General features: G+C 42.2%; 1 protein-coding gene across 11 annotated transcripts in view; it reads left to right on the top strand.

The window, feature by feature from the left end:
- Nucleotides 1-9348, top strand: part of PRR5 (proline rich 5) — an 89820-nt gene extending 80472 nt beyond the window's left edge. For all 11 annotated transcript variants that reach the window (XM_050712725.1, XM_035550980.2, XM_035550981.2 and 8 more), the window contains 2 exons: nucleotides 4953-5091; nucleotides 8206-9348. In XM_050712725.1, the coding sequence (XP_050568682.1) occupies nucleotides 4953-5091; nucleotides 8206-8756 (690 nt within the window). In that variant the 3' untranslated portion in view covers nucleotides 8757-9348. The remainder of the gene's footprint in view (nucleotides 1-4952; nucleotides 5092-8205) is intronic.
- The last annotated feature ends 7465 nt before the right edge of the window (nucleotides 9349-16813 follow it).

Genomic DNA, 16813 nt, shown 5'->3' with positions numbered 1-16813 from the left:
AGCCCTGTGCATTTAAGAAGGAGGTTGTGGCTTTATGTGGGCTTATTAAAACCCCCACTATTCTTCTGACTGTGTCTATTTATTAGCCATACCAAAAGATGAATTAATCACCTATTCTTTCCCCTGTGCTATCAAATGAAGCCCTTGTGTCCTTTAAAAAGTCAATAGGAGTTTGTGGTTAGCTTACTGCATTAATAGGGATGGAAACCTGAGTAGTTCAGTGCCTCCATCCTTGCTGGAATGACTATGTTTTTGACTCGTGGGGTTTACTCCCAAACACAAGGGATGACTGTGGTCTGGCAGACAGGGGACAAGTTCCAGATGAGGAGGCAGGAAATTCGTAAAAGAGCTGCCTTAATAACTTGTGGTCTTCCATGTATATGACCCTTCTGGGAGAGCTCACAGATCTATGTATCAAAAACAGTAATGTATAGGGTCCCTTTAATGCTTTCAAACTTCTATATACCATTCTCTGTTACCAAATGATTTAATTAGAAGTTAATGAAATCAGGGATTTGGATACTGTTTTACATGCAGAAATTCATGTCTACTGTCTTGATGCTGAGTACAAACCTTTTCCGTTTGCAATGATATTCACATATTCAGGACTCAAATCCCCATTATCCATGCCTTTAGAGTAAGGCAGACATAACAGTGCACTACAATCCTTCCAAAGATAATGAGATGCCTCTTGCATTTCAAAACAGTGTAACCAAGATCAGGATGTGATCCAGCAGCTACACTCTTCCACAAGTACTAAGGTACCTGCAGCTGTTTGATATTGAGCTATTTTGGCCCTTTTTTTATTTTTCAGTTGAGAAATAAATAGGTCAGGCAAGGCCTTGAAACAAGTTTAATAGATACATCTAACACTTTTAGAGAAGCATGAAACTCTCCTGCTAAAATGAAATTGAGTTCATGAAAGGGCAGACTTATCTTTTAAAATAAGTTTTTGCATGTCAGCAGAGCAAATATTGCATTAAAGATAAGGGTAGAACCTCTGTTTTACTGATAATGATCTAAATTTTTTTTCTCCAAATTACAATGTAGTTACCTGCAAGCTAAGCAGCCAGCCTGCTAGATCTGACTTTTGCTTTATTGATACTTAGTGACATACCAGACTACTAGGACATCATACAGTAAGTGTAAGAATCATGAGTTGCCAAAATAACAGGAAAACACTTTTTTTTTTTTTTTTTAATTGGTGACTTGTAAGCCATGCCATCCATTTCTCAGAAACTATTGTGATTTGGATAACAATCCCAAGTTGGCTTTAATCTAAAGCTAATTTTATCTGTATAAGCACAATCGCATACACATTTGGTAAAAGGCCTATAAAAGAATTCACAAATCTTCATGTATATATAGATGTCTATGTAGAAATATGTAGAGGTATCTATACATCTATATATAGATACCTATATAGGTATATTGGCATATATTTATATGAAGCATTTGTAGCCATACTTTGCTCCATGCTAAAACTTCCACCAGAAGGTCCTTCCACTGAATGAGAAGGTGTGACACAAATGAGTGATTTCACATGTGGCACAGTGGACACTGGAGAAAAGAGTTTGAATTAATTCTTGGGTTCATTCTCTCACTCTAGTGGGGAGAAGAATTTAAATGAACTCTTGGGGCTGGCAGCTAAAGCAAAACAGAAGCTTCCTCTGATGTACTAAAACAGATCTGCTTGAGGAGGTGTCCACCCCTTCCCTGAGAAGCTCCTCGTCCATGGTACAGCAGGGACCAACTGGCTGAAGGGCAGGCTGGTGACCAACCAAGTCACCACTTGCCACCCTGTCTCTGAGCAGAGGCTGTGGACAGGTGGAGGTGGCCCCAGCTTGCTCTGAGCCTACAGGTGCTCCTCTGGGCCGCTCTAACTTGTAAATAAGTGATGCTGTCATTCGGGTCATGTGGAAAGGTTGGGTTTGGAAGTCCTTGCTGAATCAATATCCATTTGTACTTGTATTTGGTTAAACAGAGGCTGGAGGAATAAGTTTGTCATTGAATAACACAGCAGAAAGAAATGCAGGAGAAACGCCGTTTTTACATCATCAGTATGTGGTGTGCAGCCTGTTACTCTCCTGCTCTAACAGGGGCTGCAGCCGCAGTACTGCATCTAAACCATTAGAAAAAATGGATTAAGGGAACTGCCCTGTCTAGCACCTTCAGGAAGGCCGGTAACAATAACTGACACAGGAAGGATGTTACAAGTGGATATAGCACGGTTGTGCCAAGATGCAGAGCTGAAGGGCAGGCATCACAGCTCCAGTGGACACCAGATGTTTTATGACTTTTCAGTATGCTTTAGAAAGTATCCTGTGGATGATGGCAGAATGGAGGAATAAGACTAATGCCTGGCTGTGTTCATAGTGGGTGATTTTACATTGTAAAAGTGATATTTTGTGGCCTCTTTACTCGGCAGGTGGTAACTAAAAGAAGATGAACTGAAAAAGGGGCTGGAGACATGCACTGCTCATAAAGATAAGGAGTGGAGTTGGGTGCAGGACTGAAGAAGCTGCTGCGAGTGGTTAGGGAGGTGGGATTTTAAGAGAAGGGGGCATTTTCTGTGCCAGGGAGCAAGGAGGGGGGAAAAAACAAGAACAAAAAAACCTTCTCAGGCAATGTGAGATGGATAGGAAATCAGACTGTTAAGATGCCACTGAGCAAGGACATTTTTATCACTTGTATCACAGTTCTTCAAGCTGTCATGGTTATTTCATGGGCAGCATGGTATGAGAGGACTACTGGGTTTCATTCTCCACAGTTGGTGTTTAGCTACCCTCTTTCACAAGTACCAAAACTACTTAAGTGGTAGAAAAGTAAATAAAGCCGTACTACAAATTCAGGGTATGAGCAATGCTAAATATCACTTGTCTTTGCCACCAGTATTATATTTCACATTTGGGAAACTGGTTCCTGAGGTAATTGGAGTGGCCATCTGGAGCAGGTGGCCTCATGTCCTGATCTTTGTCAGTGGGTTATGAACTTGATGGGGTGATGAATGTGTAGTAGAGCAGTAGGCATGTTGCTCTTCTGAGGTCTGGAAAGATCTTGGCTAAATACCAGCAAGATGGGAGGGGGAATTCTGGAGCAAATCTCAGCACGAGAAAAGTAGCCTTCCTCCCGTTTTTTGAAACCCTTTCTCTGATGCAGGCCTCAGTAACTTTGAAATAATATATGCACCTTCACTCAGCCTTCTGAATTACTCCTGTGTTATTTTTATCTAGTTTTAATTGTTGGGATAGTTGTTGGTTCATTCTGCTGATATTTCAGTGTTTGCAAGCTTTCAGATTCACTGCATGTGCCCTTGTATTCATATTTGTATTTGTGAATCTCCAAAAGTCTTACAGGACATAGCATGTCTCCAAAAATTGTTACTCATTATTTAAAGCCTGCTGAATCAGAATTTAGATTCTGTATGTTTTCTGTTGGATTTGTTTTCTATTCATAAACTTCTGTTGGGGAATGCCAGCTGGGATTCAGGCAGCACAGCAGCCAAGGGGTGAAGCAAGCCTTTCACAAGCACATTGCAGGCCGATTCTCATTGTAGACACTGTTTGGTGAATCACACTGAGCAGTAAATGTATCCAGAACATCAGGATCTTTTTATTTACTGAAGGAAGTGTTGCAATTTTACTCATTTGATCTTTGTGTTGCTCTCTAGAGGCTTTCATCCCAAAATGTTGTTTCTTGGTCTTTTTACAATAATTCTGGGCTATATTACAAAATCTGGAATTCAACTAAATTCAAGCAAAATTCTCATTGAGTATGACATTTAGGATTTTAATTTTGCAACAAGATATGACAAACCTATATCATATGTGAATACACTTCAGGTAGCAAGAGGAATCCTGGTTATGAGTATACAGGGCTCTGCTCAGACAGCACAGGAGCATATATGCTGCAGCTGTAAGTGGAAAGGAGCCTACAGCTCTACAGGGTTTGTCTGTCACCTCCACAGCCGTATAAGTCCATTTGTGGGTGGAAGTGCAGAGTTAGGAGCTAAGGGCAAAAGGTTTTTGCCTTTGGGTAAATCTTGCCATTCTTAGTTTTAATGTGACTTTTGCCTGGATTTTTTGATTTTTGCCTCCCTTGCGCTGGGGCGAGGAGAGAGATGCAAACCTCTTCGCTCTAAATTCTTTTTTGTTTAAAATATCCTGGAAGAAATAATCCTGAGTCAGTTTCACCTTTTCCTTAATCTTGTTTTATAGCTTAGATGGCAGTGACACCGTGTGGTACCAGCCACTGGTGCAGTGCTTGGCGGAAGCTGCTCATCTTCTGTTCAGGAAACCAGTACAGAATTGCAAATAACAAAAAGTCTAGGGATGGTTTTAATGGATCTTTGCAGACCTCATCCTTTGTCCTCCTGGAGTGCCTTTGCACTAAGCAGGTTATACCGGGACCTGAAGGAACAGCCTGGAGCTGGGACAGGGACAGTCAGGCTGGGTGTTAGGAAAAGGTTCTGCACCGAGAGCATGGTCAGGCACTGGAACAGGTTCCCCAGAGCAGTGGTCACGGCACCGAGCCTGACAGAGTTCAAGAAGCATTTGGACAATGCTCTCAGACATAGGGTCTGGGTTTTGTGTGGTCCTGCGTGGAGCCAGGAGTTGGACTCCATGATCCTTGTGTGTCCCTTCCAACTCAGGATATTCTATGATTCTATACCTTTCTGAAAGCCTGGATTTTAAACTCCTGGAAATAGATACTGTCTCCTTCTGTGCATCTGTGTAGTGCTGTGTAGTGAGTCTCTGGTTCGACTCACATCTCTTGGCTTTACAGTAAGACAAATCAGGTGTAGAAACAAACCAGTATCACATCTCAGTGTACCTTGGCTATGTAATGTAATGAAAATGCTTGCTGCCTGCCTGCTTCCTCTTGTGAGCAAGGAAAGCTTGAAGTTGGAGGAGACAGCGCTGATCTTGTTTGGTGTTTTTCTTCTCTTTCAGGGGGTTCATGAGTCAAAAGGTGTGACTGAAGATTATTTGAAACTGGAATCCCTGATCCAGAAAGTGGTTTCACCTTATTTAGGCACCTATGGCCTGTATTCCAGTGATGGACCCTTCACACACTCTTCCTGTATTTTGGGTAAGAATAACAGTGGCTCAGTTTGACATAGCACAGAGTGCATCACCAAAACCTTGGTCCACAGTGGGCCAGGGCCCATGTGAGAGGAAACTGCCAGTACTAGCGCAGCATGGCTGTGCTCTTTTCCTAAGGTTGTGCAATTTACAAAGTCACAGTGACTTGCCAGTGACAGAAGTTGAAAGCAGATCATCATAACAGCACTTAACTGCTTTAAATCTATGAATCTGGAGTGGGTTTAGCTTTTCCATTATACCTTTTAAGGAGGGAGTTTTAACACAGGATGCTTTATGGACAGCAAAAGGAGGGAGGAAGAAGCCATTTCAAGAGTGCTGAATAGTGTCTGTTAATTAGTGCTCAAAGATCACTAGGTTGTTTAAAGCAGGAAAGAGTAGGAATTTGTCTTAGAAAAGACTAAACGATAAGCCATTGAATATGTCAAATGTCCCTGCAAAGTGGAAGGTAATAAGCTGTTCTCCATTCCACTGGAGATAAGAAGAGTGGAGCACACATAGCAAGGGAAATATAGATTACCTGGAAGGGAAAATCTCTAATGTTGCATTGGTAAGGTGCTGGAATAAATGCCTATGGAGGCTGTTGATTCTTCACTATGATAGGTGCTATTTACATGCCACATACACAGCATCCATAAGAAACAAGGTGTCTAGACGTGGTGCTGCCTGATGGCAGAGGTCGACTGGATGACTTTCTCAAGTCCCTTCCAGATTATTGTCTAGGATTCCTTGTGTTCAGAAGCATTTGGTGACTTCTGTGAAGGCAAGATTAGGCCAAGATGAAAGTCTTTTGAAAATTTCCCTGAATAATTCAATCTGTTGAAAATGCAAGGGGGATGCTACTGTAAGTCAACAAGGAAATATGGTAGTACCCAAATATTTTAATGTAAATACTGTGATGGGCTGCTTGAATAGAGAAAACAGAGGAGAAAATAAGTTTGTGTGTTTTCTATGCAGCCAATTTCATCTATTTGTTTGTCAGAAATGGTCAATAAGGTAGCTAATTTTCCCCTGAAGCTGAATAGAAAAATGGTTATATTGCATAGGTGTTTAAGAAACAAATCAGTTGTATGTGAATGAACAGAGGCCGGTTATTTATGGAAAATGGTTTAGGATTACTACTTTGTATTCTGTGCTTGCCATTAAAAGCCACGAGAATTTAAGAGGAGCTCCAAATTGTTCTCTGAATAAAAGCTTGTATGTCAGGACAGAAAAAAATGCACTCAAGGAGAATAAAACTTCATTGAAATGGGTTATTAGAAAATAAATGTTATGTTGCATGAGTGCAGAAAATAGGAAGGTTTAGTTGGACTGGGCACTTCGCCTTGCTGTGGTCTGTGGTGTAGATCTGTAGGAATACCCCTGCATAGTTCTTACTCTAGTCAGTGAACCTGGATCCAAGGGAGCTGAGAGGTCTCTCTGCTGCTTTTGAACTAATGTATCTAATCCTGTCCAGCTATTTTGACAGTATGATTTAAAGTTCCGATACATTTTCTGTGGGACTGATGAGGCCCTTGATCCCTTTTTTTCCCCATCTGGCCTGCACAGCCTTCCCCTTCAGCCAAACCTTGGTGTGACCAAAAAGCCAGAGTTCCTGTAGCAGGGCTGCCTCTTATCTGTTTGCCAGGTCCAATTCCTAATAGAAAAAGTCCTGAAGTGATCGTGGTTCAGTTGATTTTATTGCTGAGGCAAAAACATCTTCAAAATGCAATCTTAAGTACAGAAACTTTTTTTATTAGTAGCAGTAGTAGTACAGCATATGATTAGAATTTGTGTCCAGGTTAGCACCTAAAAATAATCTGAGAAGAGAAAGGCATTTGTAAAAGGGAATCAAATGGTTTATAGGGGAACGTGGGCTTTCATCCTAACTCAGAGGTGTTTTGTTTTTTTTATTTGCAGTGGCTGTGGTTGACTTCCAGGTTATAATTCAATTCCTTTTCCTGGCCCTGGCCCTTCCATGGGGATGGGAAAGTGAGAGTGGCAGGGAGAGAGTTTCAGAAGTGAGACCCAGTAGTCACACCACTGATATTTTCAGCATAAGTGAGGCAGAGTAATGAAATCTGCAAAGTATTTGCATGATGATCATTTTGATCTAGCTACAGGAGAGCGCTCCAGATCTAAACCACTGGTGGAGGTTCTCCGTGCTGATTTGCTGCCACCTACTGCTCATTCTTCGGAAAGAACCCACTTGGTTAACAACAGCATTAATAAAAATTACTGCTGGACTGAGTGCGGGTTTGTTTGCCAGCAAGGTTTCTGTGGGCACTGCCCTCCAGTTACCATTTCCAAATTCTCTTGGTGCTCTCTCCTTATGTGGTCTCCGAACAACACTTTGAATCAAAGTTTTTCTGTAATGATTTAGTACAACTGTATGTTGTAATCCATGCACCCCAAATTTGGAGACCTGATTTTCCCAGGGTAGGTGGCAGGTTCCCTGCTTTCTTAGGCAGATTGGTGGCACTGTGTCTGCAGTGCACTTTTGGTTTCATGTGAAGAAATGAGGTTTTGAAAGCACAAGTGGAAGTAAAGTTAAATAGAAATCAGTGCCACCAGTCCTAAGGCCAAAGTCAGCTTTCTACTAGAAATTAGTTATGACCTTTAAAGACAGAACAAAATTTGACTTTCTGTCATTGCTTTAAGAAAGTATTTGCAAATGTACATCAAGTCTTCTACAATATTTACTGTTTTTACTCCAGCAGTTGAAATTGTATGAATTTTTCAGGGAAGTTGTGGAGTCTCCTTCTCTGGAGATATTCAAGACCTGTCTGGACACCTACCTGGGCAACCTGCTCTAGGGAACCTGCTTTGGCAGGGGGATTGGACCCGAGGTCCCTTCCAACCCCTACAATTCCGTGATTCTGTGAATATAAGGGAATTTCCCCTTCTTTTTTTTTTAATAGCTTTGGGGTTTTCAATATGATAAGGAAGTCTAGGAAATCTGAAACATATGGATCTATAAGACCATCAAAATGTATTCTTTTAAAAATGTCCTTTCATAGAAGAAAAGCTTATGAATATTCGGGCCTTGACTTTTCTTTTGAACACTTGTAATTATACATAGGAGGCTTTATTGATATTACTCTGTATCTTTCTCTGTTTATAGAGAAGAGGTTCTTCAGGCGCTCCAAGTCGGGTGACATCCTCGCCAAGAACCCCGTGGTGCGATCAAAAAGTTACAATAATCCACTGTTGACACCGGTAGCTGAGTATGAAACTGAGGGCATGGCTGCCAATGGAACAGGCATCCGAAGGCACTCCGTTTCAGAAATGACCTCCTGCCTGGAGCTCCAGGGGTACTCCAACCTCACCACCATAATGGACAATGGTTCCAAGAACTCCATGACAACCACGAAAAACTCACTGTCAGGAGATCAGGAAAGGTCAAGTGCCAGGTCAGTGGAATGCTCTGGCAAGCTCGGCACAGCTGAGCAACAGAAAGGACTCTTCCACTCGATGGATGACCCACACAGGTCTTTTGAGTTGGACAGGGACCCATCCTTGATTCCAGTTCCTTCTTCTAGCCCTGAGAACATAGTGGATCAGATTTTAGAGTCAATTGACTCTGATTCAGAAGGCATTTTTATTGATTTTGGCCGAGGCTGTTCCAATTCATCAGCATACAATGTGGACGTGAACAGACAGAGCATCATGTGAAGGACATCAGGATACAGACCCTGGGTTTTAATATTATGTATGAAAACTACTAACACGTTGAGCCAGACTGTGGACAAACTATATATGTCTAGGGCAGAACCTCTGTTGTAGGTTATCACAGGTGTATTGAAGTATATAAACACAACAGTTTACAACAAGCGGGAATCTGCTGCAGGGAAGAAACCCCAACCACTTCTCCATGTCCCCACCACTGCAGTCTGATTTCTTACTGTCTTACTAAACTTAGGGATTCACAAACTGACAAGTGTCTGCTAAAATGCTGTTAGTGCAACTGGCAGTGTTTATTCAGTAATACAGCCTAGTAAATTACTGTGTTCACTATTAATTTTCTCAAGAGATTCCTGCAGAAGGGCAAGTTGTTCTCTGAACTGTAAAACATCAGCCAGAACACAGAACCATATCCTTTTAAAAAGAAAAAAAAAAAAAAGAGGCTGTGGTCCTTCATGCCATAGAATATGGTGATAAAGAAGTCTCTTTTAACCTTTTCTTGTACATCTTGTATGCACTCCTTTGCCCAACAGTGAGTTAGAGTTCTTGAAGAAAGGCAAATAAACAGAAATGTGCTACCTGATGTCATGCAATGCCTGATGTTCTGTTTCACAGCCAATGCCTTTTGTCTGTAAGAGAGTTGTCATGAAACTGGTTTTTAAGACCATGTTAATTTGCTCTGAATATGGCACTTTCAAGAAGTCTGCATACTACTGACTCACGGAGCATCCATTGTATGGAGAGATTCCAGCAGAATTCAACTTAATTGTTTCCTAAATAAATAAAAATATGGCCTCTCAGTAGAAATCCTCATTATATATTTATATTCTTTAAGGAACACCATAATACCTATACTGTAAATTAGGTATTGATATTCAGGGATTGCAAGCCTTGCAGCTCTGCTAATCCTGACCGCTCTCCACTGTTTGTCACTAGCAGTAATAGGGTATGAGAGATGTGTCAGTGGTTTTACAGCAGATTGGTACATATGATACCAATGTTAACCAGAAATCCTGATGCCTGACAGATTTTGACCAGATGGCTTTGCAGTCTATGCAGTGCTGCTTGAGGTCTCTCTGTTCCAGGCATCTCTTCTAGGACTGAGAGGCAGTAGACCTCTACAGAGCTGCTCAGCAAAGATGGACATCCATTTGGTGTGGCAGGGCCTGGTGCTTAGCTCAGACATTCAAGGACTCTCCAGCTTTGCTCTGCACTTGTGCTGCTGACCCCAAAATTCACCAAACTCATCCCCAGATTTTGATTACTAGGCCTGTAGTGGGGCCTAGGCTCGAGGCCCTACTTCTGATACTTAATTTCCTTTGGCTTTGCTACTCAATCTTTCTGAAAACAGCTCACTCTCTTGCTACCTTCCTGCTTCCCTGCTGGAGTTTTCAGCCTCCAGGGAGATATCCAGGCTCCCCATAACACAGGGATCTGATAACCTCAGAAGCCAGCTGAGGAAGGAACCCCAGAAATCCGGTAGGGAGTTCAGTGTCTAATTTGTGTTTGGCGTCTTCAGCTGTGCAGCTTCCCCCTACTTTAGGCACTTACATCAGACTTCTTTTCTTTTACACAGTGATAAACAATTTCTTTCAAGTCCCAGTAGTCCCAAATCTTACAACCAAGGAACACATCCTTGTGGGGAATGTGAGCATTCAGACCCAAGCAGGTTGTGAGAGCAACTCCAGTGACTGAAGGAAACTTTGATGCTCAGTGAACAGAATGGCTTAGGAGTCAGGCCCTCTAGCCCTCTGGATGTACAACTTAAAACCACAGATGATTAGACCACCCATTTGGCTGCTTTCTGGGCCTTGGTGAAGCCTCTCATCCCACAGTTCTGCCCCGTGGCATGCCCAAGAGCACTTCAGTCCTGGTGGGGCTGAGCAACCTGGCAGCAACCTCACAGCCGAGGCTTCCCAGAATCCTACCAACTGGCATTGGTGTTGCCAATAGGAGTTTGCCTGCACTCTCTTTAGATAGGGAGCAGAGGGGATCTGCAGTCTCAAGGCATGTTTGGGGCCACATTTGGCCTTGTATAAACCACAGGAGAGAGAGAGGAGGTCGAGCTGTACTTGGATCCAATATATCAAGGATCAGTGACTCCCAAAAATGGAGAGCTCCCATTCTGTTCTCTTTTTTTTTTCTTTTTCTTTTTCTTTTTTTTTTTCTCCTGATTCGTTACTGTCCTCAGCCCATGCCCTCATTCCTTCAGGCACAGTTCTGTTTCCTGAATTACTGTTTAGGTTCGAGAAAGAGAGTAGCCACTGCTTTGTTCTAAGGACACAATGCAGGGGAGGACAAAACAGATTCAAGTCCCTACAAGAAAAGTTGTAAAACAGTGGATCAAGGCCTGTGCACACCTTCTTCTTTTAGGGAACATTAAATGAAATGAGAGTCATAAACTTATTTGATCACTAGAGAATAATTAAGCATAGTTTCAACTCAGAGGAGAAAGGGACTGCTAGGACCCTTCCCACCTGAACTTCTGCATGGTTAGTGTCCTCCTCCTTGGTTGGAAATGTTGAATCCCCCAGCATGCTGGGAATGAAGTAACCTCTCCCACCATGCATGTACGGAGCTACTGAATGAAAATCCTCCACAAGCTGTTTTAAAAAGTTATTTAGGGATAGAATTCAAGACTACTACAGCTATCACAGAGCACTGTATCATTACAACCCAGCACTTTGAATCTAGCTTTTACATTTCTAATTCTTATACTTAACGTGGACTCTTTTGAGACAAAACTATCAGCAGAAGGATCTTCTATAGGCTTTCTTTAACAGCACATAGACTCTTCAGCAGATACAGACCGAAGTGTGTTCACCAGGACCACACTGGGGTTGCGGTGGAAAGAACAGCAGAAAAACAAAGCTAAATCCCAGCCCAACCCCCACACCTGTGATTATCAGCTGTGATAGGGTTGAATGAGTATTTAAGGAAGTTGAGTGCAGGCCTGTTAATTGTTCTTAGGTGGTGAGATGTTCTGTAAGCTCTGTTGAGCTGAAAGTAAAAGATTATCCTCTTTAGGATGAAGAGGATCCTAATTGGCTTGCATTAAAGTAAGTTAACCAGATGATGCTGTAATGGATCAGGCTGAGTTCTGCTGTAGTTTAGAGCTAGCTGAATTAAATTTGCATCTCTGCTAGCACATGAGGTATTTAAAGAAGTCTGTTTTGTCTGCTTTGTAAAAGCTTCTTCTGGGGTAATGACTAAAGGGGGAGCAAACCCCTTCTGACTCTAAGGGTTCAAGCTGCATTTTCAGGACTATTTATTTGATTAAACAAGCATTAGATTCAGCAGGCTTGCTGTGAAGAGCCTGAAAATCTGAAGCTAGAGTGAAGTTCCTTACTGTGATGGTGATAGTGTGACTTTTTGCCTCTCCTTCAAGTTCATATTAAAGCATGCAGGCAGGTATGACTGTAAACTGAAAAAAATGGGTATGGTGGTCCAGATAATTCCTGTGAAAGCCACTGTCTCTACTGATCTCAGAGATGAAGTTTATTATCAACTAATTTCCCAAGAAGTGGCATTACAGGTGGCCAGATGGGGTGCAGATGTGCTCTAGCTTAGTGCTTTGAGTGTTTATACTGGTGCGTTTTGTATTTGCAAGTTCACATGTGTGAATCTGCTCTCTTTGTATATGTGCAAGGTGTAGATGGGTATAGAGTCAGATGTGGCAAATTGTGTGAGTGGCGCTGAGCCCAGCACATGAAGGCAGTCAAAGCCCAGTGTGCCAGTGTTCTGTGAGTTTAGATGCACAGATGTGAGACTGTATTGACTTGTGATGCTTCTACTAGTAAACCAAATGCACTCAAATCAGGGATGTGGTTTTCTTGGAACCAAATCATGGAGTCATTATGAAGGAAAAATACATGTCAAAGAGTGGTGCAGGGTCATACTAAAATATTACCTATGAAGTGATAGCTTCCAGGTTTTAAATGCTGCTGCTTGATAGTGTCCTTGTGTGCCAGTCACACTCAGACTTTGTCCTGAAGTGGCACTCTCAGTACACCAGTTATTCCTCTCTATCCTTCCTTTGTTAAAATAAACCATGGCATCTTACCTTCTCATCCAAAAATCAAGAAATCCCTGCTCTTTCTCTGGTTGGGATTGCTTCCAAAATCTTGTGAGGGCCATACAAAGCAACAGATAGCACTTAATTCCTTTCATCTGGTACTGCACGGCGAACATTGTGCAAGCAGAAACAACTGGGAGGCTAACCTACTGAACAGCTGCTAAGCACTGTGGAGAAGTAATATTGCTCCCTGGAGCACAATTGGAAATAGCAGAATAATTGACTGCAAATAATGCTGCCCAAATGGAGGCCTTTTTTTCTTAGAAATGGGCAAAATGACTTTCCTTTATTCAATTAGCTCCTGGCAAGCTGTTTTTGATTAGCACTTTTGACTAAAACAAATGTGCTTGCTGATACCATCTGACCTGGTAAGCTTCAGTGACAGAAGAGCTTGGAGCCTCCCCCATCTTCTAGACTTGCCCCCCAATGATGTATAGGCATACAAATACATCTACACATCTTCTGTCTCTGAAGCTCTAGTTAGAGATGTGTGGATTGCACCTTCTATTAGGATAGCATCCTGCAAGAGCATCTCTGAAATAAAGATGTCAGAAAGTCCTTTAAGTTATTTTCTGGCAGCAATTGTTTTAATGACCTTCCTGATTTCTTGCAGCATGAACCAACACCAAAAATTCTTCTTATTCCTCCCTCTAACTGGCAGGCTTGTATGTGTCCTATTGCAGCACTTCCAGCGGCATCTAAAGGCAGATAGAAATCCTTGTTTCCTCTAACTTAGCCTGCCCATTAAATGTGCTGCTTTCCAGCCAGCAAGAGGGAGGATGTCTCCTGCACATGAGTACTCCGTCCAGTCCTGGATGCTGGAACTTCTCCCAGCTCAGGTCCACTCGCCTGCTCCAAAACACAAACACTTCTTCAGCAGTGTCAGTTGCGTGTTAGGTAAAGAGTGCAGCTGTCTGCAGAAAGGTGCTCTGTTGGGCTGCAATTCCCAGCTGCCACAAAGCCACAGGTCAGCACTCTGCCCTGGTGAGGAACAAGAGGCTTTGCTGGTGGGTTGGTTTCCTAAACAAACTTTGTGGAAGTGAAAAATTTCTTGCTTCACATGATGCCAAGGCAAGAGACTGAAAAGTGTCAATTCACAGGCATGCTGCCCTGGAAATATCTCTTTGCACTGCCACTTGGAAAAGGCACAGAGCCCGGCCCTTTGTGGAATGAGGTGATATTGCAAACTCAAAACTTGTCCCTCTTTTTTGTTGTTGTAGGTTGGGTTTTGTGTGTTTTCTTTACCTGGCGTTTAGGCATTCATTCACTCTGTGTTCTCGAGCTCGAATATGCAGAGATAAGACTTTCATTTGAGAATTTTTCTCAAAGCAGCAAAAGTTTGAGGGAAAAAAAGAGAAATAGATACTGCTTGAGCCAGCAGTGCTGCAGACAACATATGCAGTAATTTTAATAATACATAAATCCTTGCCACCAAGCCCTCCAGGAGAATAAACCACTTGGTTTACAATTGGAGTCTTACTTGCACCTTTCCACAAAAGGATAGAAGGGGTGGGGTGTGAGGGGGGAATCCACAATTTCTAAAATGGGAACACATTTTGCCTGGAAGAGCATTCTCACATTGCTTTCTTTCTACTTGTCATGGTAGCTACAGCAGCAGATTGCTGCGCTTAGACATTTGTAAGCACAAGACATGGTGTTTGGCTGCTATGGTTGTACTTGCCTTGCAAGCAGCAATTTCTGTCTTCTCTGAGGAAAAAGCAATATCTGGTGGAAATGCCTGGGAGCTAGATCTGGCTCATGGCCCACCAGCATGGCAGCCTTCCCCCACTCCCCTTTGCCCTGCAGAGAGAGGGGTGGGTTGTTGTGCTTCTTACAGTTCCTAGATCCCAATTCCTCTGCAAATGGAGATGATGTTTGGGGCTGGAAGAGCAGGCCCGCATCTCAAGCTGGGTGCTAGGGATCTCTGAGGGACTGAGGTTAGATGAAGTGGCTGAGCTCCCTGAGATATTGAGAGAAGTGCCAAACAGTGGTTCACGTGTCATTTTGGGTTGTCCCAGATGACAGCAAACTCCCCCAGGTGCTCTGTGCTGGCTTCATCAAACCAACAGCTAAACTCAACTGGTTTTAGCAGACTCAGAGTTAGGCTGATGCAACACTTTTTTCCAAAAGTCCCCACCTGGCTTAAACCTGCTGCTTATTCCTTTCCATCACACTTGAAAGGGAGATCAGGGAGATCTGCAGAAAGGATTTAGTCTTGACCTACTATCTCAGTGTCATAATTATGTTGGCATTTTTTAATATTCTTCAGGCAGGTAACTTGACTAGTAATTACATAATGAGAATAGCCTATTCCTTCACAAAAGGTGCACCCCTCAGGTCTTGTATTGCGTAATTGGATTAGCAAACTGGCTGCTCGCCTGCCTGTAGCAGGATTGCAGACCTTAGAGACGAGCTGCCAGCAAGCTCTGCCAGAGCCAGAGGAGAGAGAAGGGAAAACTGGGTGCATGAACAGCCTCAGGACTGCGGGGGAATGAAACTGCCAGGACTTTGTTTGTTAGCTGTCTCATTTGTAAGATGGGGTGTCTGAGGCTGAGTTTATACTTCTGTTACAGAGGGTCTGCATGAGTGCTTTCACCCCTAAGTTTGCTAGCTCTTCCATGTTTGTTTTATTTTGGTATGAGGTAATTTTTTTTCTTTGCAAAAGTAAAGAGTTAGTCTTGGGAAGGTTTAGCTAGATTTCAAAATGTACTCCATTTATAAAGCCTAGATCTCTGAACTTTGGGTTTGGAAATCGGGATTTGCAGGGAATTCTTAGGGTGCTGTTACCATCTTCACAGTTAGTCTTGAGATCAAATTGCTGGACTAGAACTGGGAGAGTAGGATGGTTTAATTCCATGTCCTCAGCAGGATTTTTGCATAGCTTAATTCACTTAATTGTTCTGTGTATCAGTTACCTGTTCAGAATGTGGGGATAGTTGTTCTTACCAGTCTTTAAATTGTTGAGTGGATTGTCAGTTGCTTAAAGGTTGTATGGTAAAGCATGCACAATGAGAGAAGAGGAAGCAACCTCTTAGAGAATGAGTGTAAATCAACAGGGCATCCCTATTTTTTTCTGTAATTGTTACCATCATATTTTTTTAATGTAGCTGCACCACTGATTCAGGTCTATATATGCTAAATAATTCTTATTTATAATCCATCCACTATCTATCTTCATGTCTTGTTTTTTTCTTCTTTCAATGCATGTTACTTTGTTATCAGAATCAAGCTTCTTATTGCCCATTCCTCTAAATAGTTTAGATCCCTCTGAAATACCTCTTACCCTGTCCTGAATATACTCAGAAACTCCCAGGAGCAAATATCTCTGCTTCATACTTTATCCATCTCTTCCAGTCAGAAAAAAAAAAAAAAAAAAAAAAAGGAAGGCATTAGGCTTTATTTCTGAAGAGGAAAATTTATCTTCTTACTTCCAGCAGTTTTGTGGAAAATTGAGATCATAATATTCTATTCTTTGTGATCACTAACAATTTTTTGCCAGATACAGATGTGAAACTTGCTAGTTTGTAAGTGCTTGGTTCATAACCTCCGGCCTATGTTAAAACACAGGTATGGTACTCATGTTCTCCAGAACGATGGCTGTCTATCATAAGACTCCATTTGCTGTGAATTATTAAGCCACTTCATTCATAAATCTCAAAGGGATGCAGTCACCTGGGATAGTAACATACTACAGGAAGCTGAAGAAGTTGGTCACCGTCTGAGGTGTCCACAGTACCCTTACATGTCAAGGTAGAGTAGTAAAAGTAGAAGTGGAAATATTGCACCCCCAAAAATGGAAGCAGAATGGCATTGGGTAAAGGAGCAGGAAAAAGATGTGAACCATTTAATGGTAAAACCTGACTTCAAATGCAGCTGAAGATCTCACCCCACATCTGTGCTAACAGCTTTGTAACTTCCCTATTATTAAAACTTGTTCAAATCTCTCTGGGGGAAAAGGGTGAACAGAAATTAT

Source organism: Cygnus atratus, chromosome 1 (assembly GCF_013377495.2).
Source record: "Cygnus atratus isolate AKBS03 ecotype Queensland, Australia chromosome 1, CAtr_DNAZoo_HiC_assembly, whole genome shotgun sequence".
Lineage (NCBI taxonomy): Eukaryota > Metazoa > Chordata > Aves > Anseriformes > Anatidae > Cygnus > Cygnus atratus.
This window is presented reverse-complemented; position numbering and strand designations above follow the sequence as displayed.